General features: G+C 36.6%; 2 protein-coding genes across 3 annotated transcripts in view; both read right to left on the bottom strand.

The window, feature by feature from the left end:
- The window catches only part of LOC129749438 (cyclic nucleotide-gated cation channel subunit A), a 721,507-nt gene that overhangs the window by 264,547 nt on the left and 431,589 nt on the right, over positions 1-25,371 (bottom strand). The gene's annotated exons all lie outside the window — the stretch shown is intronic.
- LOC129749440 (chymotrypsin-like elastase family member 1) lies at positions 16,633-18,018 on the bottom strand. The gene is made up of 4 exons (XM_055744417.1): positions 17,694-18,018; positions 17,483-17,618; positions 17,056-17,428; positions 16,633-16,996 (listed from the first exon to the last, which is right to left on the bottom strand). The coding sequence occupies exons 1-4, from the start codon at positions 17,749-17,751 to the stop codon at positions 16,646-16,648; spliced, it is 918 nt and encodes a 305-aa protein (XP_055600392.1). The 5' UTR covers positions 17,752-18,018; the 3' UTR covers positions 16,633-16,645.

The raw sequence follows: 25,371 nt of genomic DNA, 5'->3' as shown, positions 1-25,371 counted from the left end.
TCACAAACGGTTCTTGTCTTGAATGTCAACGCTTTCTCAGACTGAGAATCACGAGCAGAAGAACTACTTTTTGGAAGGCAGAGATGCCATGGAATAATATTTGTGCAAGCTCTTGAACAATGAAACAAGTTTTATAGTTCAGAAAAAGCTGAACATACCACGACTTTTTAAAAACTGTCAGTTATACTTGATGAATGTTAAAGGCCAGTTATACTTTTTTTTAAACATTTTTATAGAGAACATACTATTAAAAGCTCAGTACAATCAGGTTGATGATAAGAATTTGTTTTTTTTTATTTATATCTTAAGCAAAGTTGCGAAATCTCGTTCAGTTAATATTTTATCGAGTGAGGTTCTTCCTTTTTGAATCTCAGTGTGAAACGTTAACGTTGATTGTGAATAAAAGTTTTGATTTTAAAACATCTTTCTGAAGAATGTATTATCATGACTTGTAAGAATCTGATTATAATATTTATGTCTTAGTTTAATGAAAGTTTTACAGGATGAGCAAGAAGTTTTTATGACCAAATATGTTGATGAGTCTCGCTCGTATTCAGAGGATTTAAGACATGCAAGTTATGAAATTGTATTTCCTACAGTAATGTACTTTTAAATCTCTTAAAAACGTTGATGCAAAGTTTTGCAATCATTGAAAAGAACCGCAAACATTGAAATGCCCAAGCTCAAAATTCTTTAAAAAAAACCCCAATGGCTTAATGTGCTTGCCAGAAAAAAACATCTCAAATCTTCTGGACATTACAAGAAACTATAAAAAAAATATAGCAAAATCAGAATAGCTAAATATTTGATTATTATAAATATTAACACAACAAGTAGCGCAAAGACACCTGAGCTGGGAAACACTAAAATTCAGAATTAAAATTATAAGGATCCACCTGGCCTAATTTTACATATTTAGTATCTTTGAATTACCGAAAGTTTTTTTGTCAATTTTGCAGAAAAAAGTTTTATGGTATTATTTATAGCATTCGAGCTATGCTTTGCTTTTACTTGTAGCGGCAACCTCAAAAACGAAGTTGAAATTTATAGGTAGCTATGTAGAGTTTTAATATAAATGAAGAAAATAGTTTCTTAATCTTCCAAATTTTGAAATATAAAAATTAAAAAAAGATTGTTACCAACGAAAAACCATTCCAATTGAAACGCATGGCATCCCAGCTTATGCAACCGACTGGAATCGACCACATATGAAAAGCATTTATGAACCAAATAAAAAGTTATAAAGAAATATCAAAATTTTCCCTTTCAAATGAAAGCGGCGGTTTGTAGCTTCTATCCTAACGGTTAATCTTTTTTATTTCAATTTAAAAAAAGACATTTTAATGATTTTATATTGCATTTTAACGCTTTTCTTTTTCAAGAGAAGGAAAGCCGGTTTTATTTGCACCGGCTCACAGATCTTTTTCAAATATTATCTCGACTCGCGTGATGTTTGAAATTCCCTGTGGGAAATTTCTGAAGTAGAAAACAAGATCGTTGCACCAACAAGTAGGATATGATTCATACCAGCCTATCTAATGTCCGATAAATTCACTTATTCTATTAAGAGCGTTTCCAGAAGATTTATAGAATCCTAAATAGAAAAAAGAATATGACAGAAATAATAATGTGCCATTGAATATTAAGATTGATCAAATATTATTGTACTACCATTTGGAGTAATTGTAAAATCGCTTCTTTTGTTAAGCGGCCTTACTTCCAATTTTTTTTTTATTATTATCTTATGAGCTTTTAGACACATGCATCAGAAATGAATTGTTCTTTAATTATCATAGCTGGATTTTTTAACGATTCTTGAGTACGTTTAAAAATGCCCTTTAAGAGAAATTCGTGAAACCCTTGGAAAAAACACTGTTCAATTTTATTAAAATGGCTAGTTTAGACTGTTAATTGAACATTCACAGCCTAGTACATCATTTTGAAGTAGTTTTTGGGAAATCGGGAATGTTAAGATTGGTTTCGTAAATTGGTTTTCTCTACGGTTGTTCCGAATCTTTTACAGTCTCTAAGGGACTATTGCTGTCAAAAATTCGGCAGAAAATTTCACTACCAATGATTAGTTTGGAACAGAGAAGGGATGTTAAAAACCAAGGACGTTTAAAAAAAGATCGTTTGAAAAGAGATTAAAATAAAAGTAGAAACAAAGGACAGCTCATCACTGACATCACGGCTTCTATTTTTTTATTTAGTTGATATAAAAAAGTAGGTTTTAATTCTGAATGTATAGATGCATATTTGTTAGAATACATGATCTTTATTAATATTTCCAAATTTCGATATCCTTCACTCGTACACAACATGCTCTGAAGAAGGGACCGCATGAAATTTGATGACTGTGATCATATTACAGTTCAACATATGTTTTTTTTTGTATGTCAACAGCCGAGAAAATACAAAAAAAAAACATAAAAAATTCTAAGGTTTTACCTTTTTTTTGTAAAAATTTCAGCCCTTGAGAGTTAAAACAAATATCGATTTTTCTATTAATGTATTCTATGCTTAGCTAACTAAGCACATTTTACTGATTTCAAATAGCCAGAAAATCGATTAGAAATGTTGCTTTTAATCCCATATTATGTTGTTGCTTTTAATTTTGAAAACCAACAAAACGTCAACGACTGAATTTTATATTTTTTTTTTATTTAAGTCGTCTTGGCTATGAAATTATGTTATAAATTGCTTAGTACCAAAGCGCCGTATTTGCAAATAATATTATAAAATTAAAGTGTTGTTCTCAACATTTATAAGGTAGTGTGTTGTGTACATAGACACTTTTTAAAACATAGGTACCACGAGCTTTAACACTTTCGTTATTAAAAAGTTTCAATAAACTCCAATCATCAAAGCGCTCTTTTTTTATATCAAAGCGTTTGTAGTCGTTCAACTTTGCGTGTCGCTAGTGTGAAAAGCTAATCACATTATATACATTCAAATATTCCATAGATCCGTTACAAATTTAACTGTCGTCAAAAAATAGTAGGGGAAAAAGTGGGGAGTATAGCTGAAGATTTCTCTAATGGGATTCTGGATTTCTGATTTTTTTTCTAGATGTGATGCTCAGTGAATTTCGTTTGACATCGAAAGCTTTGAGCATCACAACGAAATTCATTGTGCTGCTTAATTGATACTCATCACGGTGAGTATCAATTTCAAATGATAATCTGAAATCTTGCAACTCTGTTTTAATGCTCAAGTATACTCTAGGTCCAAGGTAGGAGCACTCACCCTATTTTCTTTTTTCTACTATTTTTCCATCTTCGGCAAAATTGAAACCAGAAAATTTTCTAGTATGCACCATATATTGGAATTTGATTTGCATTGCGTGAGAACAAAAAATTTCAGAAAATCAAAAAAGGTGACTGTTAACGCCAAATCCAACAGCGCGAGGCAGCAGAAAATCTTTCCTACTTTTAACATCACTAGCAATTAATACGCTATATTACAGTGAATCAATGGATTGATTAAAAACCTAATAAATTCAACTTTTATTTAAACCCTCTTTTAACGTGTATGTTGTGAGCAATATTATTTTTCATATAATTTCAGAAGAATAAGTTCCTGATTACAAATTCAGAACTTAGCGTAATTGACAATGTTTAATTTAATATAATCTTTCCTTTTGTCCTTAAAACTTCAACATTATCTACATTAGTTTTTGTCTCCGTTAAAAAAAAATTAGGAACATTGTAATTTTTTCGATTTATCATCATCATCATTTTTATTTTATCAGTCAGTGCTTATTCATAAGTTAACTAATTTCATGAGTGGTAAACTTGAAAATTATGTGATCATATCATAAATGTACATACTTCCTTACAGAAGCAGCATTACATTTTATTTGTTTTTTCAATAGTTTGCCATTTAATTATCATTTATTATGAACATATCAACTTAGCCATGCAGATTGATGATAACATTTGACTCTTCAAAATATAATCGCCTAGGAATCTTGATGAAATATATTTGATATTGTTTTTTATTTAGATTTTACTTTATCTGTGATTTTACTTAAGTTTTCAGGTCCTCATAGCCGAAGGATCATTTTTAAATATAACATTATATTTTTTAAGGTAATAACCCTGAAGACTCTACTTAATTATTTCAAACGCTTCTAATTGCTTATTTTTATAGATCGTTCCCAGTTTTATCCGCGATATTCAATCGCACTTCGTTCATCTGTATTGCCACAACATTAATCTATTTCAACAGCTAATTTACATTAGTAAATCACCAACGTCGTATGCATGTGTTTGCATTTTCATTATATGTTATATTTTTTTTGAATAAAAAGTTATTTTTGTGAACTTCAATCATACAAAGACTTTTTATTTTGATAACTGAAAGAACTAGAATTTAAGAAGGGATTTTATCTCTGATTCTGGTCCCTTTTAATTTTAATTTAATATTTTTTCTATTTATCCAATAAAATTCAATCATCGTCTATGAAATTTGAATGTTTTTAAACCGTTATTGAATATTACCTTAAATTGAAAATTTTGAAAAGGAATTTTTTATCAATTATTTAATTGAAACGAAGGAAGGAGATGTTATTTAAAATGATTATTATTTAGTGATTTTTATCACTTTGCAAATTTGATCATGGGTTATTTCTCACCTGTTGCAAGAATTCGAATTCAACTTTTTTTTCAAATCTGGTTTGTATTTGATTTATTCTATATCTGTGCACTGATTTTTATGTAAAAAGTTTAAAATTTTGATTTTATTCCAAATTGTTATTCACATTCGTTTTCTAGAGTTTCGAAAATATTTACTTGAAATTTCTAGTTCCGAATAAGGATCATCATTTTGAATAATTTACTAATAACGAGATGTTCAGAGGGGTCTACTGATTTAATGTCATTGTTTTTCGGCATATCAGTCTTTATTTTCTTAAAACGAGGTTTTGATTGATCCTACGTTTCGATGCTTATTGGCATCTTCCTCATGGAATTAATCAATCGTTCCGCGTGAAATTTCAGTGCTCATGTTAAGCTTACTGTCCACTTTTTTTTCTTTACTTTTTTTCTTCTCTAATCGTCTCTATGTTTTTGAACTTATTTTGGTTTTTTATGGTTTTTCGTGATCGAACTTTTAAAGCGGTTTAAACCGCTGTTCATGCCGCTTTTAAAGTTCGATCACGAAAAACCATACAAAAATTTAAAATAAGTTTAAAAACATAGAGACGGATAGAGATGAAAAAAGAAAAAAGAAAAAAAAGTAAAGAAAAAAGTGGGCAATAAGCTTCACATTAGCACAGAAATTTCACACGGAACGATAGATCAATTCAATGAGGAAGATATGTCCGCGAGTTCGAGCCCAAGATTAAACATCGAACACAGTTGTACCGGATAGTTTTTCAATAACAATCCGCCAACTGCAACGTTAATAAAGTCGCGAATGCCATAAAGATGGTAAAACGACTATAATCGAAACAAAAAAAAATGAGGAAGATGCCAATAAGCATCGAAACGTAGGATCAATCAAACCATCGTTTTAAGAAAATAAAGACTGATATGCCGAAAAACAATTACATTTTTTAATAATTTCACGGAAATAACACAGTTTTGAAACAAAGATTCTGATTTATTTTAAATCGTATTTGTAGCCGCACGGGCTTGGTACAGTGTTTTGCAAATCTTATACCGTCAACTGGGACAATATGCAACACTTTTGAACTTCAATGGCTTCTAAAATCTTAATGCTTACAGATAATCATACCTCTTGTACATCAAAGTTTTAAGGTTATGGGACATCAAACTGACGTAGTCAGAAAAATTATTGGTTTTACCAGTTATTTATTTTTTTTTATTAACGGTTTTCTTGGCAGTTCTATTAGTCTGAAGACTGTTGTCAACTGCTCATGCCATTGCTTTTACAGATGTGTACGTGAAAACACTTTTCCTTTGCTTTCTTCCGGGGGATGCTCTGGGTTGCCGGCTAGTGTCTACATTTCACATTTCTACTTTGCTACATGGTATAAGGTTGGATAGGATAGGATAATGGAAGGGTATAAGGATTGCAAAGCTCTAGGATAATTTCCTATCCTTTTTCTCCCAAGAGTCCATGTAAGTAGGTTTTACCGCGCCTACGTCGCGTTGCTTCTGAAGATTGTCTTGGGAGTGCTAAGCAAGAATTAAAAAGTTTTTTCGGCGAAGCAAAGAGGCATCGAACCCCCCGACTAACCAAATTATCTTTGAACCGTAAGGCTTCGTCAAGGTGGGTTGATACCTCTAGGCTGAATTAACTTAAGGTGGGTTGAAAAGATATGACTTGAGAGTTTTCTTAAATGTGTCTAAATTTCTGGCATTTTTGATTTCTATTGGAAGTGTATTGAGGAGATTTAATCCACGATGTACTAGACTATTTTGCGCAAATTGTGTTCTTGTTCGCGCTATAAAAAAAATCATATTACCCGCGCTTCTCGTGTTCCTTGCGTTTCAAATTTATTTAGCATTTCCAGAGGGATTATTCTGGTACTGTATAACAATGCAGTGGAAAACAAGGTCGGTAATCTTCTAATATGTTTTATAGCTTTATTTTGTAGAATTTTTAGTCGTTGCAGGCGTTTTTCAGCTGCGCAGCCCCAGATAGAGTTCATATAGATCAGATGGGATTGAATGTAGGCATACTATATTTTCCATGCTGATGATTCATTTATATTTTGACGTACTCTTCGTAAAGCAAATACGTAAGGTGCTATTTTTTTACAAATCTGACTTATGTGACCGCCCCATTTTAGGTTTTCATCGATACAGAGTCCGAGGTATTTCATTTGTGACACTTGTTCAATCTGAGTGTCATTTCTTGATAACGTTAGTGTTCGAGAGTGACCTCTCAGTGAAAAGATCATAAATTTAGTTTTCTGTAGATTCATGGATAAATGGTTTATGTAAAAATATTTGAGGAAAACTTCGATATCATGTTTTATTTGAGCACTCAAATCATTCAAATTTTCAGTGACATAGAGCAACGTTGCGTCGTCTGCATACATTTGAAGCTTTCCATTTAGAGGTAATTGAAAGATATCGTTTATTTAAATATTGAACAAAAGTGGCCCGAGAACGGAACCTTGAGGAACAACGTACTTGATTATTCTCGGTGAACTAGAGTTGGACCCTAGGTAAACTGATTGAGTTCGGTTAGATAGGTATGATTCCACTAACGATAGTGAGATCGATTCAAAGCCCATTTCGTTCAATTTTTTCAATAGGATTTGATGATGTACACAGTCAAATGCTTTACTGAGATCTATGAATAAACAAGATACATTTTTCTTATCATCAAGATTCGTTGTTATGTCGTTCATGAGGTTTGCAACTGCAGATAGGGTATTAGATTAAGGAACAAAGCCAAGTTGGTTTTTATTTATTATTCGATTATTTTCGCAAAATTCTTGAATTTGCTCAAAAAGTATCTTTTCAAATGGTTTTTTTTTTTTATAATAGCTTTATTTGAAACGGCTCATACCGTTAAGTTTTAAGGAGCCAAATCCGTTTTTAGTTTTTTTACAATGGTCTGCTTAGCTTAACACTTTTTCAGAAGAAAGAAGAATGATAGGAATGCGAAATATGAAAATAAAAAGAATTATAGACGTAGATCGATAGCTTTTAGAAAAAGGTAGATTTCGAACATGTAGTCCAAGTCTTTCACAGCGAGCACGTCCCTCACTGGAACGTTGGGTGGTTTTCCTCGGGCCCGAAGGGAGTCTATTAAATTCGTTCTGGCGACAAGATGGACCTCACACGACCAAACAATATGCTCGATGTCATGGTAACCTTGGCCGCAACTACACAAATTGCTGCCAGCAATATCAAAACGATAGAGTACCGCGTTTAAGGAATAATGATTGGACATGAGACGGGAAAATATACGAATAAAATCCCGACTCAGCTCCAACCTATTAAACCAGGGTTTAAGGCTTACCTTTGGGATAATCGAGTGGAGCCACCGACCCAACTCATCCTCGTCCCATCTGCGCTGCCAGTTGACAATAGAGTTTCTTCGCGCCAAGAAGTAGAATTCGTTGAAGACGATTTCACGCTGGTAAATGTTGCCTTCCATCGCACCCACCTTTGCAAGGGAATCTGCCCTCTCATTGCCTAATATCGAGCAATGTGAGGGGACCCAGACAAAGGTAATGGAAAAGCAACGTCTTGATAAAGTGGTCAGAATATCTCGAATCTTTCCGAGGAAATACGGTGAGTTCTTTCCTGGTCTTATCGAACGGATTGCTTCAACAGAGCTGAGACTATCCGTGACAATATAGTAGTGTTCGACCGGTTGTGAGGCTACGCTGTCAAGAGCCCAATGGATAGCCGCCAACTCAGCGATATACACCGAGCATGGAGCTTGAAGACTGTACGAGGCACTATAAATTTGGTTGAACACTCCAAACCCTGTACAATCTTCGATGAGGGAACCATCAGTGAAGTAAATTTTATCAGCATTGACGTGTCTATATTTCGCATCAAAAATCCGAGGAACAATGAGTGTACGATGTTGTTCCGGGATTCCATGAATTTCCTGCTGCATAGACAAATCAAACTGGACAGAAGAATTGTCGTAGTCCGGGTTACAAACACGAGTTGGAGAATACGAAGAAGGGTTTACCTGCATTGACATGAAGATATGGTATATAGACATAAATCTGGTTTGAAGATTTTGCTCAAGTAGCCTTTCGAAATTTGCAATCACCAATGGGTTCATGACCTCACACCTGATGAGGAACCGAAGAGATAGTAAACTTAATCGATCTTTTAGAGGGAGTATTCCTGCCAAAACTTCGAGACTCATATTATGCGTTGATGGCATACAACCCAAAGCGATGCGAAGACAACGGTATTGGATTCGCTTGAGTTTTATGAGGTGTGTTTTGGCAGCCGATTGAAAACAGAAGCCACCATATTCCATCACTGAGAGAATAGTTGTTCGATACAATTTGATAAGATCTTCTGGATGGGCTCCCCACCAGGTGCCAGTGATTGAACGGAGAAAATTCATTCTTTGTTGGCATTTTCCTTTCAGATACTCAACGTGAGCTCTCCAGGTACATTTGGAATCAAACCAAACCCCAAGATACTTAAAACACCTCGATTGTGTGATAGTTCTACCAAGGAGTTGAAGCTGAGGTTGAGCAGGTCTATGTTTTCTAGAGAAAACAACCATCTCTGTTTTCTGTGGAGAAAACTCAATCCCAAGCCCCAAAGCCCAGGAAGACAATCTGTCTAAAGTATCTTGTAAAGGCCCGTGCAGATGAGACTCAGTAGATCCTGTGACAGACACCACGCCGTCATCTGCAAGTTGTCTTAGAGTGCAGCCTTCAGAGATACAACTGTCGATGTCGCTTACATAAAAGTTATACAAAAGTGGACTCAAACATGAACCCTGCGGGAGGCCCATGTAAGAGGACCTTCTAACAGCAAGATCCCCGTGAGCAAAGTTCAAATGTTTCTCACAAAGCAAGCTGTATAAGATGTTGTTCAAAAGAGGAGGCAGACCCCGGGAGTGCAACTTGTCTGACAACACCTCTATTGAGACTGCATCAAAAGCTCCCTTTATGTCTAGAAACACTGAAGCCATTTGCTCACGTTTTGCGTACGCCATTTGTATCTCTGAAGACAGCAAAGAAAGGCAATCGTTTGTCCCCTTGCCCCTTCGAAACCCAAATTGAGTATCTGAAAGGAGACCATTTGTTTCCACCCATTTATCCAATCGGAACAAAATCATTTTTTCCATCAATTTCCGAATGCAAGACAACATCGCTATTGGACGGTACGAATTAAAATCGGACGCAGGTTTCCCAGGCTTTTGGATAGCAATAACTCTCACTTGTCTCCAATCTTCGGGAACAATGTTGTGCTCCAAGAATTGGTTGAATAAGTTCAACAAGCGAAATTTGGCGGCATCCGGAAGGTTTTTCAACAAGTTGAATTTTATTCTATCAACTCCCGGAGCTGAATTGTTACAAGAGAGGAGAGCAAGTGAGAATTCCATCATTGAAAAGCTGGAATCCAGATCGCATCTGTTCGGAGGCACACTTCGGATGATTTTTTGCACAGGTGTTGAATCTGGACAGATTTTGCGTGCGAAATCAAAAATCCATTTATGCGAATGCTCTTCATTTTCGTTCGTAGAAGAACGATTACGCATGCTTCGTGCCACATTCCACAAAGTGCTTAAAGATGTTTCCCGCGACAAACCTCCCACAAAGTTACGCCAATGCGCTCGTTTTTTCCCCTTGATCAGGCTTTTAAATTGCTGCTCGAGAGAAAAATACGCGTTGAAGTTATCCAGGGTTCCGTGTTTCCGAAAAACTTTAAAAGCGTTAGATTTGTCCACGTAAAGTTTAGTACACTGACTGTCCCACCATGGATTGGGGCGCCTTCGACGGACAGATGGATCTGGGATGGGTTTCGTTTGAGATTGCACTGCACTATCATAAATCAAGCGAGCGAGAAATGTGTATTCCTCCAAAGGATGTAACACATTCGTTGAATGGATGGCTGAAACAATTGCGTCCGAGTACTTTTTCCAGTCGATGTGTCTTGTAAGGTCATATGCCATATTTGTTGAATTTGAAGTGTTGACCCCATTGGTGATTGTAATTTTGATTGGCAAGTGATCACTACCATTGGGATCAGCGATTACCTTCCACTGGCAATCCAATGATAGTGAATTTGAGCAGAGTGAGAGGTCAATTGCACTTGGTCTTGCAGGAGGTTTAGGTACTCGTGTTTTTTCACCCGTGTTCAAAACTGTTAAATTGAAACTGTCACAAATGCCATAAATAAGATTAGAACGTCTATCGTCAATTTGTTCTCCCCAGACAGTTCCATGCGAATTGAAATCACCCAGGATCAACCTTGGCTCAGGCAAAACTGAGCAAAGGTTCTCTAGGTGACTTCGATCCACTGTAACTCTCTGAGGCCAGTATAAACTGACAACGCATAAGTCCCTACCTCTTATAGTTGTATGACATGCAACAGCTTCAATTCCACCTGACGAAGGAAGGTGGATTCTATAAAATGAGTGGCACTTATTGATCCCTAAAAGCACCCCTCCATAAGAATCGTCACGGTCCATGCGGATAATATTAAAATCGTGGAAAGAGATATCATTTTGAGAAGAAAGCCAAGTTTCGGACAAAGCAAAAATATCACAATTAGTTTCATGCAGAAGAAATTTTAACGGATCCAGTTTGGGGATTAGACTACGGCAATTCCACTGTAATACAGTGATATCTCCAACCTCTCGGCTTAAATTAGCCATCAAGAGAGATAAACATTGAAATGAGGGGCCAAGTTTGCATCAATTGCTTCAAAAAAGTCTTCACTACAGGAAGCATTGCGTTAACAACACCTCTTATTGATTCAGATACGTTGAAGAATGAAAAAATGCCATTCAAAATGTCAGATAATTTAAAAATTCCTGGTTGGATAGCAGGTTCTGAAAAATTAACATTAATATTATTTGTTTGCGAAGTCCCCTCATCGATGGAATTATTATTTGGAGATAAATTCCCGCGGAAACCAGGAGGTGTTATTTTTTCTTTTACCGTAGCTGATTGATTTTTGCCTAGACTGTTTGAGGAAATAACCATTGGAATTTTTTTCGGTACCTTGGGAGAAGATTGTCTTGTACGCTTCCGAGTGTTTCCTACAAAGAAGACCGGTTGCACATCATCCGCCGAGTCTGAGTCTTCGCTATCAACTGGCAGCACTGAGAAAAGGTTTCTGGATTGAGGTTGGGTTGGTGGAGAAGCGCTCTTCAATATGGCGGCATAAGAACGTTTTGAACGTTCTTTCAAAGAGCGCTTCTGTTTATCCCAGCGGCTCTTGAATGCCTCGCACAGGGAGATATCATGGGGTGAGCCCCCGCAATAGACACATTTCTGCTCTATTGCAGAGCACGCTCCTTCCCCATGAGTCTCCCCACAGTTGGGACAACGCGTCTTGTTGCAGCAGTGGGACGCTGTGTGTCCCAATTTTATGCAATTTTTACATTGCATCGGTCGAGGCACAAAGAGCCGCACAGGAAGCCTCAAAACTCCGTCAATCAAGACGTAGTGAGGGAGGGCGGTACCGGCAAAGGTCACACGAATCGAAGCTGAAGGAGTATACTTTTTAACTCCATCAACGACAGTGGCAGAATTGAGTTGACGACAATCCAAGATTTCGACCGAAGTCGAATCTAGGCTCTTAAACCTGCCAACGCCGTGAGACTTAACATATTCAGCCTCCAGACTCGATTCGGTAATCACGCCCTCGATCTCTACGTCTCGAGATGGAATATAAACTTGGTATTCTAAGTTTAAAAAATTACTGACAAGAATTTCGTTTGCGGCTTTCCGGTTGGCCACAACAACACGCATTTTGTTCGGTCTTACCTTTATAATAGAGGTTACGGAGGACCACCTCGCCAGATCTTTGGTGATCTGTACCACGTTTAAACTTTTACCATTTGTTTTGGGCCGGACGAAAATCACCCACGGTCCAGAAAAGGTTGAGCCCTCTGGATAAAAACGGAGTCGAGTTGTTTTACTCTCAGCCGAAGATGGTGAAGAACCAGCATTAGAAGGACCAGCTTCACCTGTATCCTTCAGATGCTCCACATCATTAGAGATGATGTTTTCATCATCAACAACTGGAGGATATAACCTCCCGCCTTCGCTCATTTTCAAAAACGGGGACACGAATGCCCTCCGTTTTGAAAATATAAGCGAAGCTCACTTTTGCCGAAATCAAATAAAGGGAAAAAGATAGAGGAGAAAAAGATAAATAAGAATAAAAAGAACTCACAAGCTTTTAGCACTGTATGGATTTATTCACTCCAGCCACGTGGTCCTTCGTCAATGGTGACGTCCAATCGCTCAACCTTCCTGTGCTCACTCGGATACAGCAAACAAAACCGGATCCCCGAGTCAGTACCCCGATGGTGTCCAAATTCCAGATTCCAGGGCAAACAGGAAAACGTCCTCTGAAGATGACCTTGGCAGATGGGGATGGTGGTGACAATTTTGTGCTGCAGATTGCCTTCGTAGCGGCCTCGTAGGTTCCCTTGGTGCTGATGTTTGTGGCAAAAATCGATCCAATAGATGCTTTTCGGCAATTGACAACCGAACCAGCAAAGCAGAAAACCACTCCCGGTGGAAAAAATGCGATTTTCAATTTTCTTCTAGCCGAAAAAGTACTTCCGAACAGTAGCGAAAAAAACACGTCCGCATACGTTGGACTACTATGATCGAATGCTTTCAAATGGTTTTGATAGCGAGTTTAACAACGATATTGGTCTGTAGTTGTTCACTAAATGTTTAGAACCTGATTTGTAGACAGGTATTACCTTCGCAACTTAGAACAAATCTGGAAATATTCCAGCATAAATCAAGCGATAAATGAGTTCAGTGTATTTTGTTAAATAGAAAGATTCATATTTCTGCAAGAATCGAGGTGAAATTCCATCAACGCCTGAAGCGGAATTGCGTTTCAAATTTTGAATGTGTTTGCTTACATTTTCGGTGGATACATTTGAAAAGGAGAATCCTATATGAGGCCTACTTAGGCTAAGAATTGGCGCACACCAGTTTACTAAAATGGAGTCACATACGTTTATATAATAATCGTTAAAAATTTCACAAATCTTTTTCGGCTCTTCAACCAGTAATCCATTCTGTTCGATTTTGGTTGGTATTTCATTTTTGTCGTTGATTTTTTTGTTGAAAATCAATTCATTCATGTGTTGCCATAATTTTCTAGGATCATCAATATTACTATCTATTTTAGACGAATAGTAATTTTTCTTTAAATTTTTAATGGACCTGGACAATTCATTTCTGATTCTTTTGTAATTTTCGGCGAAAGCAGGATTACGTTTAGAGAGATGATAAAGGTCGCGTTTTTTTCAATAAGTTTCAATATTTCGTGATTGAGGTAAGGTTTTTTGAAAGAGCGTTTAGTTTTGATTTGAATACTTCTAGTGTTACGGTCTATTAGAGTTTTGTAGGGCGTTACAAGTTCACTGACATTGCATACATGATCTACATTCAAATCAGTGGCATTAATACTTTCGTGCTCCAATATGGTTTTGGTAAAACTGTTAGCTTTGTTTTTGCTAACGTTATTCAAATCTTTTATAGAAAGTACTATGGATTTGTGATCAGAGAGATCAGGATCAATGCTGATTCATGAAAAATGGTAGTCATTTGTTAGGAGATCAGTGAGCGCATGATCAATAACTGTCTTAACAGTGTTTGATTCACGTGTTGCAAAAGTTTCATTCACAAGGTTAAGTATTGAGAATCCATTACTTTCGATTGTATTATTATTATCCGAAACATGTCGATCATCAGGATTCAATAGGTTCAGATTGAAATCTCCGATTACGACGCTGTTGGGAAAACTAGATAATAACGTTTCTAACTTGCTTAAAAATTGTGGAACGTTTCTTCCAGGATTATAAATTCCAGCGACATTCATGCAGAATTCAGGTAATTTTATAATTAAATAATCAGAATCATCTGAGTGCTCACAATGAATAATCTGCGAGCTAATATACAAATTACAAATTTACAAAAAACATGCAATTTTCACCCTACTAAGAAAAAGGGGTAAGTTGCAACAAACTCTGTAATTAATGATAAATCAAATAAAAACGTTTGAAAATTTAAAGTTTTTGATACATTTGTGTTGTCATAAGGCATAAAGCACCAATTGCAGTAATTTTTGGTTTTGTTCGAATTAAATTTTAAATTTTTTCTGTCAAAAATGTTTTAAGGATAAAAGTGTTAATCTGCTGCATACATTTAGGGGTAAAAAATACTACAAAATATTCTATTATCTTAATTCATGTAAATAAAACATAGGATGGATAAAATTTTAATGCTAACAAACGCATAATGCAAAACAATCATATCCCAGCATAAGAAAACATGATTTATGAGATTTAGTTCTGATTTGCATTTTGTTGCATTTTTCCCCAGACAGCTTACTGAATTATAAAAAATATTTATTTAAAAAAATTTGGAGATTGTCCGAAAAATATTAAAACACCAACAGTGTTTGATATTGGATAATGAAAGCAAAATAAAGTTTGTAGGTAATATCATTAAGCCAATCCGTCATACTAGGGAAAGTTATTTACGGCATCGAAAAATGTAAAAATTTGTACATTTATAAGGGTATATACGGACAATAGTATTGGCGAAAAATTGGCCTCAGCCATAACCTCAAATTTTGATTTGCTGGCGACCTAACCAGTGATGCTAGGTGCGATACTAAAATCAGTATTTGCCTGTTTTGAACTTATTATAATATTTCTGAATAAATTAAACTTTAACTATCAACTATCAGGAAAACGTTTGAATTCATTACGGGGCGTCCCTAAATGGATGAAGATAACCTATTTTTTGCTAATGAATCTTCAATGTGAATTTGAAACATCTTCAAAATATTTTCATGTACTGCTTGGTAGATCAAAAAAAAGTTCTAGTTTCTAGTAACTTCTAAATAAAAGAATGCAAAATCACAAAAAAGTAAATTAATGACTAAAAAAAGTAGAATGTTGACTTTGAAAATACTCGCCTACATGCTTTGAACATTTTAAACATATCTACATAGTTCGCTACGTCGTTTAAGTGTGCGTTACAAACAGTTGTTATTTCGTTCAGATAAATGATGTGTTTCTCATTCCGATAGAAATCTTCGGGAAAATTGCAAATTCTCAGTAGTCATGAAAAGGTTTTTCAATTGCAATGCATTAAAAAAATATAATCATTTTCCAAATATCAATGCACTTGGCAACCCTGAACACCAAAAAAATCAAAACACGAACATCTATGTATCGCTTTTCTTCAGGGTGAATTTGTCAATATTAGTACCGAAAAATCGCGTTTATCGTGCGCCCTTCTCAAAAATCGATTCTGTTCTCCCATGGTTTGAGGTTAGGGCTGAGGCCTCCTGCTAAGGTGGTGTTCGTACAGAACTGTCAATATATCCTAATTGCTCGATTTTTTAAATTTTTTATGAGAATAAAAAACTTTAAAAAACTCTCTCACGATGTTGAAAACTTTGTCATCATTAATTTGTTATCATTCAATGATAACTTTATTACAGTATATTGAAATAAAAATTGAATGAGTGTTGTGGTAAACAACTGTTGCATCTAACCCGGCTTTTGCATGATGCCCCGTTTGACGGTACGTCTTGAAACAAAAGAATCCCTTTGATGCAATTAACAACTACTGGTTTTTTCCCTGATAATGGCTAAAAGCTTTTTCAAGTGAAATTTTAGTTTTATTCGTCTTCAGAAAATAAATATTACTGATTTGTACTCTATTTATTAATTTTTTTTTCATTTTTTCTGTTACTTTTCCATGTTCAAATAAAAAGGTCATTATAATGGTCTTAATATCGAAGGATGAATGACTTGAAGAAGTTAAAACCCAATTGTGGGGCCCCACACCAATCAAATAAATTTTAAGATCAAATCGAACTATCCTTCACCGATCCTTTAAATTCAAGGGTAATGATATTTGAAACATTTATTCCGTGTTGGTTATATCAATTTGTTTATTTTGAATGATAGAATACAAAACCAATTATCTAATAATCACAAGAAGGTACGTTCACAATCACAATTTAAAACCGGACCTTAAAACTTTTATAAATATGGTAACACTTATCATAAAAAACGAAACCGCCACAATCATCCAGTTGAATTGCGACAATCGCACCGAATAGTTCCGTTCCACAGCTTCCGAAGACGAAGCTGGTCCCCCCGAGGAGCTCGACCACCATTCACGACTCGCAGCTCCATCCAGGGTTTCATTGATCCAACCGAGGTACTCACTGGTGGCCACAAACAGCTCCCAGGACCTGTGTCTGGCATCCTGTAAGCAACCCTTCCAGCCGGAAAATATGGCCACCTGCTCAAAGTCCTGGCTTCCGGTTCGCTTGCACAGCAGAGGACTTCCGTTCCGAAACTATGGTTAAAAAATTTGGAATAATTTGGAGTTTGGATAATTTTATGGGAAAGTCTCACCTCACAAATGCTTGTTTTCGATCCGTTGAGACAGACATTTGTTCTGGAATTTTTCGATCGACATTGTTCCAGAGGAAGAAACTCAATTTGCTCGGATTGGAAATCTCCGTTAAAGCGATCTCGTTCCCATCCGATTAAAATACATTTTTGTTGCTTCGAGGGGTTGAAAAGTTCCGAGCTGATATCGATTGAGACCAGTCGATCGTTCCAAGTGATAGGTCTGCTTAAATACAGCAGAGCTACGTTGCTGAAAGTTGATCTTTTTCGGTAGTCCGGATGAAGGAAAACTTTACGAACTCTTTCATGATGTCCACTGGAATCGTAATCCGATTCCGGTTGAATTGCAACCGAAAACTCCATTGGAGATTTATTCCTAGAAAATGGCATTTTTATAAACAAAACTCACAAAATTTCACAAATGTTTTACCACACACAGCTAGCCATCGTTAGGATCCATCTTGGATCCACAATCGATCCGGAACAGAACGCACCTCCCTCGCCTTCCAAACTGACCACGAAGGGCACCCTTCCGGGTTTGCTTGGAGGCACTTCCGCAAAACTCCCTTCAAATCAAACGAAAAATCTAAGTAAATATCACGTTCCAAATCAAGTCATCATAAAAGTCAAAATAACTTCACCTTCAGCCAAAAATGTGACGATCGCGAATCCAATGAAACAGCACCACTTGACAATCATCACAAACCCCAAGCACGTGCGTCCTCCTTCAGTTGTCACGAATCACTCGCGCAAACGATAAGCAAATCACGCGTAACGCACGGCGCGACGCTTATCGAAAATCTGCTCCCTCTGAGCTGCAGCAGCTGGACAGATATCCCAAAGCTTCGCTTTTGCATATTGTTTCTCGATACCTTGCAGGAGTTGTTGTTGTTCAGTCGGTTGAGTTATGGACCTGACGCGGAACTTGAAATTCTCTTTTACCAGAATCTGGTTGGAGGCGGAATCGATTCATTGAACGAACGCGCGCGCGAATGATGAACTTGAACAAGTTACTTATTGGCGCGATCGAGAGACAGAGAGGCGTTTGTCGTCATCGCAGCAGCGCAAGCACGTGATGAGTACTTCAGCTGAGACGTTTTTTCTGTCTTGAAGAGCCAGCGTTGTCTTTTCAAAATGGCATGTTTTTTAAACACGGTCATTGAAGTAGATATACGTAAATACACCTTTTGGAAATTACAATCAACAGCGACCGGGGGCGTCGTTATTGATACGAATTTAGGACAACTGACTTCGAAAAAGCGGGCTGTGAGAACAGTTTTTAATTCATAGGTACTTACAATATAGTATCGATTCAGAAATGTATACAGTATGATGGGTCGTATTCTGATGGATGCAGGAAATTGTTGGAAACCTCGGTGAACCAAATTCAATAATTTTCATAGGGTACCTGAATCAGCGGAAAGAACCTGAAACCTTTTGATACTTTTTTAATGATACGTTTTTTTAATCGTTTTCCAAAACATTCTCCGACATTTTTTTTAAAGTTATTTGATAGATATTCAATTATCAAAATTTCAAACAAAACTTATCAGAAATTTCTGTACTGTATACCCACTTGTAAGAGGAAACTGATAAGTGATTAATGGTGATCGAATGCACATCTTGAATTGAGTTTTTTTTGTATTTTAATGTTTTGGCAAATTTCGTATACAAAGATCTTAATAAGTATCTTGGTAACAATTCCGAATATTAATTTATCACTTGATTTAAGATTATTAGGGCGGCATCCATAAATTACGTAACGCAAAAAATGCACTTTTTTGACCCCCTCCCCCCATATGTCACAAATCGTAACGCTTCGATGTACCCCCCTATGAAAATTACGTAACACTGACAATTACTCCCCCCCCCCTTCCCCTCCGCTCCTATCATGCTTTTAAAAACTGATTTTTAAAGAAAAAAAAAGATTTTAACACAAAATTTTTAACGTTCTTCAAAACGGAATTAATATCTATCCAAATCGCTTCTTAAGTACTGATGATAACTCTCTGATAAGAGAAATTTAGTGTCTTATTGCGAGTTGCTCTATGCCTGTTAACTGATAATTTACCTTGTTTACTTTATTCTATTCAAGCAGCATAAATTGTTATGCAAAATATACTCCACTAATATCTCCAATATTCGTCGGAATAAGTTGTAAAAAATAGTAATATTTCCGTTTTAAGATTGGATTGAGTTCTTGAGGGTAAATGTACTTAATATTCGGTTTTTCAACGGTTATTTCACGGATATCCAATACACATATTTTGAAATATGAAGTCTATCTCAAAACCTTTAAAGAGGAAAGGTTACAAACCAATTTCAATTTTGTTGAAGTTTACAAATTTTAAGCTGATACCAGTTTGCATATTATTCTGCACAAATAGCATGACATCTAAAAAGCTGCAATTAAACTGAAATTTTTAAGGAAAACATCGTTACGTAACGATGAGCATATCTCTCCCCCTCCCCTATGTCACAACTCGTAACGCTCGAGCTTACTCCCTCCCCCTAGGAGCGTTACGTAATTTATGGATGCCCCCTACCCGAAATTATGAACGACTCCTGTTTTCCCGACATCAATCTCCCAGCCTTCAAAAATCTCGTGAACAATATTTCCTCTCAATTTGATGCATATTCATGACAATATTGCAATAACAGCGCACAACTAAAACAGATGACCCCTGACCCAAAACTTGATACCTAACATTTATTGGCCTTCCCTCAAAACTTCAATTTGCAAATTGCCAACTCGATCCAATCCAATGTATTACAACGACAGTTTTACTAAAACGGTGAACACATAATATGGGCGACCCCTGATCCGAAATTGGACATTCGAGATGAATTGTTCGTTACAAAACCTCCTATGTGCAAAATTTCATGTCAATCCGATGCATACTCAAGACAAAATCGCGAAAACATTGAAAGATTTATATGGAATAGCCCTTCTCTCAAAACTTTCATGAGCAAAATTTCATCACAGTCTGATGCATAATCACGACAATATAGAAAAAACGGTGAACAGTTGATATGGACTATCCCTTTTTTCTGCCTCTGACCCAAAATTTGGAACCGGAAATCAATTGACCCTTTTTTTTCTAAATTAACGGCGCAAATTTTCATGTCAATCCAATGTATAATAACGACAAAATTATGAGAGAGTGAACAGCGATCCCTTTGGTCGATCCCGGACACAAAATTTGATAACCAAAACGAATTGTCCGTCCCTTAAAACCTCCATGCGCAAATTTTCATCTCAATCCGATGCACAATATCGCGAGAACAGAAAACAGTTAATATGGACGACCGCTTCGACCGACTCCTGATCCAAAATATTCTACCAGAAATTGTAGAAGAAATTATACTTGCTGAAGAATTTGTAACAACATGTTCTGTTTCACAACAAAATTGATCCACTGCTTACTTTTGAATGATCTTTCAAAGTTAGAATGTATGGTATGCTTGAAGTTAGAGATAATCGTTCTTTTTAACATCTTTTTTTAAGATATCTTGCTCAAATCTGACTTTCATCTAATTCGATATCAAATATGAAATTTCAACATGCTTGGCACATGTGTCGACGTGCTTTGTCCCAGATTTCACATGAAGCTATTCTCTTTAGTGATAATCGCCCTTTCAGTTATTGGTGACATTTTTAAAATCAGAGAGACCCCTACTCGAAAAAATCTTGCAATTCTTCATCTGGTAATATCAACTGGAAGAATATAATCGACTCCAAAACATGAGTGGCATTCGTATGGGTGAAATAGAAGGAAATTGAAAAAATAAAAGGCGACCATGAAATTATTGGGACACCGAAGTTGTCATGACGATTTTTTTATAATGTTGTTTTGGAATGACGAACTTCGACATTTTTCTTCTTCTCAAATTTGTCGTCCACATCGAACTTCCTCTTTTCGGTTAAAAACTCCAACCATGAAATTTTGCTTAAAATCGGCTTTTATGCACGTTTCGTCGTCCATCACACAGCAGCCATATTTTGATATGCCGATCTTTCTAGCCAAATCACGACTTGAGACGTTGGTATTTGCTTTAATCATCCGCTTCACCTTTCCCTCCATCTTTTTGTTCTCCGGTCCCGGTTTTCTTCCAGCTCCTTTGCCATGATTCAACGTCAACAGCTCCTTGAACCGCTTCAATGTTCAACATTTTTCCCAACTGCCGGTGCGACGGGTCAGAAAATTCCTGGTGTTTGGAAACAATTTGTTCGCTCGACTCGCGTTGGTTCACCTCCATTTTCGTTGAATCGATAAACAGGACTTCGAGTTTGACAGCATGTAAACAATACACATCAATGAAAAGTGTACAAAATTTGTTTGATTTTTACCCCAAAGTGGAAAAGTTATGTCATGTTGAATGTGTCGCAATAATTTTGTGTCAATATTTCTTCAGCGTGGACTTCAACATAATTGTGTTGGAAAAATATCTCGTAATGAAGAATGTGGGACTAAATATACCCGTGAATTGAACATTGACACCAAATTTGTTTTTAACTGCAAGATAGTTCTGCCATCTATGACTTGAATCTGAAAAAAGTGGTTTGCTGAAAAAAAAAACAATTATTTCAACCAGTTTTTTTGTTTAAAAACGTTGGTTTATTTTATTTGTAACGACCGACTAGCTCAGTCAAATGGCTAATCTCAGAGTCGGCTAACTGCAAAGGGGAATGAGATAGCGGACCTCTCCAACATATATCGGCTCGGAAAATTATAAGTTTGGAAATTTACGTTTTTACATTTTTTTTTATTTAAGACATACAACAAAGGTTATTAGGGAATTGATGCGGCCGATACAGCGACTTGAAATGATTTTGAGGGCATGGGTGGCGACTTGATTTCTTGGTTCTTGGAAGGCTTAATAGTGTGGCTTACCGCAATTGTCGGAGCGGATGAGCGCCATTCGACGATCCTTGGATGGACCCCCGAAATTGATACTTTGTGGTTGCGGTAGCCGTCTGCCTTCTTCCACTTGGATGTCTACTTGCCGGATTGTCGCCCATGTGTCGATGCCAGCAGGTTGTAAGAACGGGTCGACACCGGCGACTTCGGCCCGCAGATGCGTGCCAGCAAACCAATGCCAGCGGATTCGACGCTTACAGATTTGTGCTAGCAGAACCTGTGCCAGCGGAACCAGTGCTAGCGGAATCAGTGCCAGCGGAACCAGTGTCAGCGGGGTCGAAGCCAGCCAGTTGATTGCGGCCAATCGGAGCTTTGGCGGCGAAGTAACACCGAGCCAACGGATTGCGGCCAATCGGAGCTTGTCAGCAGGGTATAATAAAACCAACGGATTGCGGCCAATCGGAGCTTGCCAGCGGGATTTGTTCCAACAACCTGTGCCAGCAGGATCGGTTTGATTGCGGCCAATCGGAACTTTGCCAGCAGAATCCAATCGAGCCAATGGATGTTGTCGTCGGATTTACGTATGCTCCAATTCACTATCCACTCCCGACTGACTCCTTGTAGAGATCGACAACCAACTCTCCACTTCGTTTCAAGATTTCGCCCCGGAAATTTGTTGGTTCTCAAACTCAAGTCGCCCATTATAGCACGAACGGGGTAGGGATGCTGGCAGTTAGGGTGACCATGGACATAGTTCTATGTCCGATTATCATACTCACAAGCCACGGAAGCCAGCCCACATCACGTAACCGTTCTGGTAGTTGTGTCTTAGGGCATCGCGCTCTTGGGACACTCCAGACCGGAAATCTTCCGTGATGAAAACCGAACATAGAACCCTATCGCAAATCCTAAACTAACAGACAACACATCTAATAACAATTTTATGTTTCCCTATCATCAAACATCGAGCCTTACAAAAACTATTACATTGACTAACCCTAACTAAATTTAATATATACATGGGATCGGTCCATTAACACCTACATTTAACGCATTGTTACCTTCCGACGGTAACATATTGTACGTCATGTTCATGAAGAAATTCAGCAGTTTGATGAAGTATTGTAGCTCAAATGTAAAACTCCTTCGTGCTAGAGGAAGAGATCTTTAAAAAAAACTTCTTTAAAACCTTTGGAATACCAGAAAACGCCTAAAAATGTAGTCATCTATTCAGTCCTCGTAGATTTTATTTTCACTTTTACACAGTAAATTTTATTATACAATCTAGATTTCTATAGAAAAAATATATATGATAGTATTCTTACTTTGCTTTTTTGTATATATTTAGTCCTCAATGCTCATTTTTTCTATCCAAAAAAGTAAACTTATGCTTGATTCATCCGTTGAACAATTGAAAACTAATTGTAGAAGCTAATCTCGACGATTTTCAAAAAATAAATATTTAAACAAGCAAAACACATAGTGGTACTATTCTTGTTTCGCTCACTGTATGTTATAATGTATACAAGACTCAGGAAATTCAAATTTAATATGACCAGAGAATGCCAGAACCAGTCTATCTACACAGGCTTTTTGAAGCATTAACTCCTTTTTTACATTAAATTTGTAACGAATATTTTTTTCTTAAATTTCTTTTCTTAAAATTTGACATACACAAAATAATTTAAGTCGTGCTTTAGTAGGGCAATTAAACATGCGGGAGATTTAGTGGAGATAAAGGCATAACGAGCACCCGAGGTCAAATGAGATTCCTTCTTTTTCAAGAAAATACGCATTTCCACAAACAATTTTCAATGCAAAATACTTCTTTAGATCATAGAGTATCTATCTTCAAACAAAAAAGATAATCTGCTCTTGAAATACACCGAAATATATTCAAAAAACCACCTTTTTTCAAAGTGATAAAGGTTTTGTAATTTTCAAGCACAAAGCAATAAGCTGTAAAGATAGATGTATCATCTTCATCTATTAAAAAAACACACTGCAACGTAATTAACACATAATTTCTATCAAGTTTTGGTTTGTCACTTTAGCTAATGTGAAAACTCGTTTTTTCTCAAACTTGATGATTAGGGGCAAAAAGAGCACCATTAGATTTTTGCAGAATAAACCCCTTTTTGCCATAGAATCTTTCAGCTTATTCAACTCGATAGGCTTGTTACTTTGCTTATTCATTTAATTAGTTAAATATTTTCAAAAATGGCGTATAAATCAATTGGAATGTCATGTATCATAAGCGGTTTTGGCCAATATTCGTCAAATGACAGTATACTGCAGTCGAAGCACCAGAAAAATAATGTATGTGTGTGTAAAACGTTTGTATGTGTGAATAAATGCAAGAATAGTGTAATGTTTGATTATGTGTATTGTTTAAATGTCTCTTTAAATCTTACCAGCATATATTTCAAAGGAAGCTCATTATGCCCCAGGGGTTCCTCAAATTGCCCCCACAGGGATTGATTTTCAGCTTTGAAACACGTTAAAATGCATTTTTTCAAAGTAACGTATCAACTTTAAAAATTTCTAACCGGAAACGCAATGGACTTCTTGAGTGTCTGAATACTATCTACTGATGTAACCCAAATATTATAAGTGTTTTGTATGGTTAAATACGCGTTTTCCTTAAGGTGCCCATTATGCCCTTATTTCCTCTAGTATGCAAAGTACTGTTTTTGTTTTTTTTATACTGACCAGTAAAGCCTCCGGTCAGACCACTGCAATAATTGGAGAGAAATTGGGAAAATCGAAAATTATTATTCGTTGCTGCAAACTTCCGAATCTGGTGTTATTTCGAAATAAAAACAATTAAATGGCCGAAAATTTCAGAACTCCGGTGAAAATGAAACACAAACTGCTTCAAACTTCAGGTTAACCAATCGAATGCTGAAAAAGGCTCTTAAAAGCATTCGTGGAGAAATAATTCGTTGACTTAAGGAGACACTTATAGGTTCAACCACACCCATTTCCATTCCTGACGAACGTGACCAAGGACACCAATCATCGATTTTGATGGGTTCTGCTGGTCAATGTCTCATCGCTGATGGCTTTTCTTTCTTAGCATCTTAATAGTCGTTTATGGGTTGGCCTACAATAAATAACCTCATGGGCCGGGCAAGGTTCTTGTTGGTCAACATTCTTGACCCCGAGGCCTTTGAGATGATTGAGGAAGGTTTGCCATTCCGAAGTCAACGACTTGCAACCGACGACGATGGGTCAATGCAATTACGTTTATCGATGGCACTATCTCGGGCATGTAAATAACAAGAAATTCACAAGAAAACATATCAAGTGGATCAAGTTAAATCAATGTCATTTGAGAAACGTGCTCTCAAAGTGGAAAAAAATCAACCAAAAAACTGAAGCTTTAGCCCAATCAGGCAGAACACCAAAATATAAAATCAAAACCAGAAGAGTCCCAACTGTAATTATTGACAAA

Source organism: Uranotaenia lowii, chromosome 2 (genome assembly GCF_029784155.1).
Source record: "Uranotaenia lowii strain MFRU-FL chromosome 2, ASM2978415v1, whole genome shotgun sequence".
NCBI classification, from domain to species: domain Eukaryota; kingdom Metazoa; phylum Arthropoda; class Insecta; order Diptera; family Culicidae; genus Uranotaenia; species Uranotaenia lowii.
This window is presented reverse-complemented; position numbering and strand designations above follow the sequence as displayed.

Bases quoted from the DNA above. Each gene is read 5' to 3' on its own strand.
- LOC129749440 (XM_055744417.1), bottom strand. From the start codon at position 17,751: ATGATTGTCAAGTGGTGCTGTTTCATTGGATTCGCGATCGTCACATTT. The intron at 17,619-17,693 runs GTGAAGTTATTT...TTTGATTTGAAG, and splicing joins CGTCACATTTTTGGCTGAAG to GGAGTTTTGCGGAAGTGCCT. The intron at 16,997-17,055 runs GTGAGACTTTCC...TTTTAACCATAG, and splicing joins CGAAAACAAGCATTTGTGAG to TTTCGGAACGGAAGTCCTCT.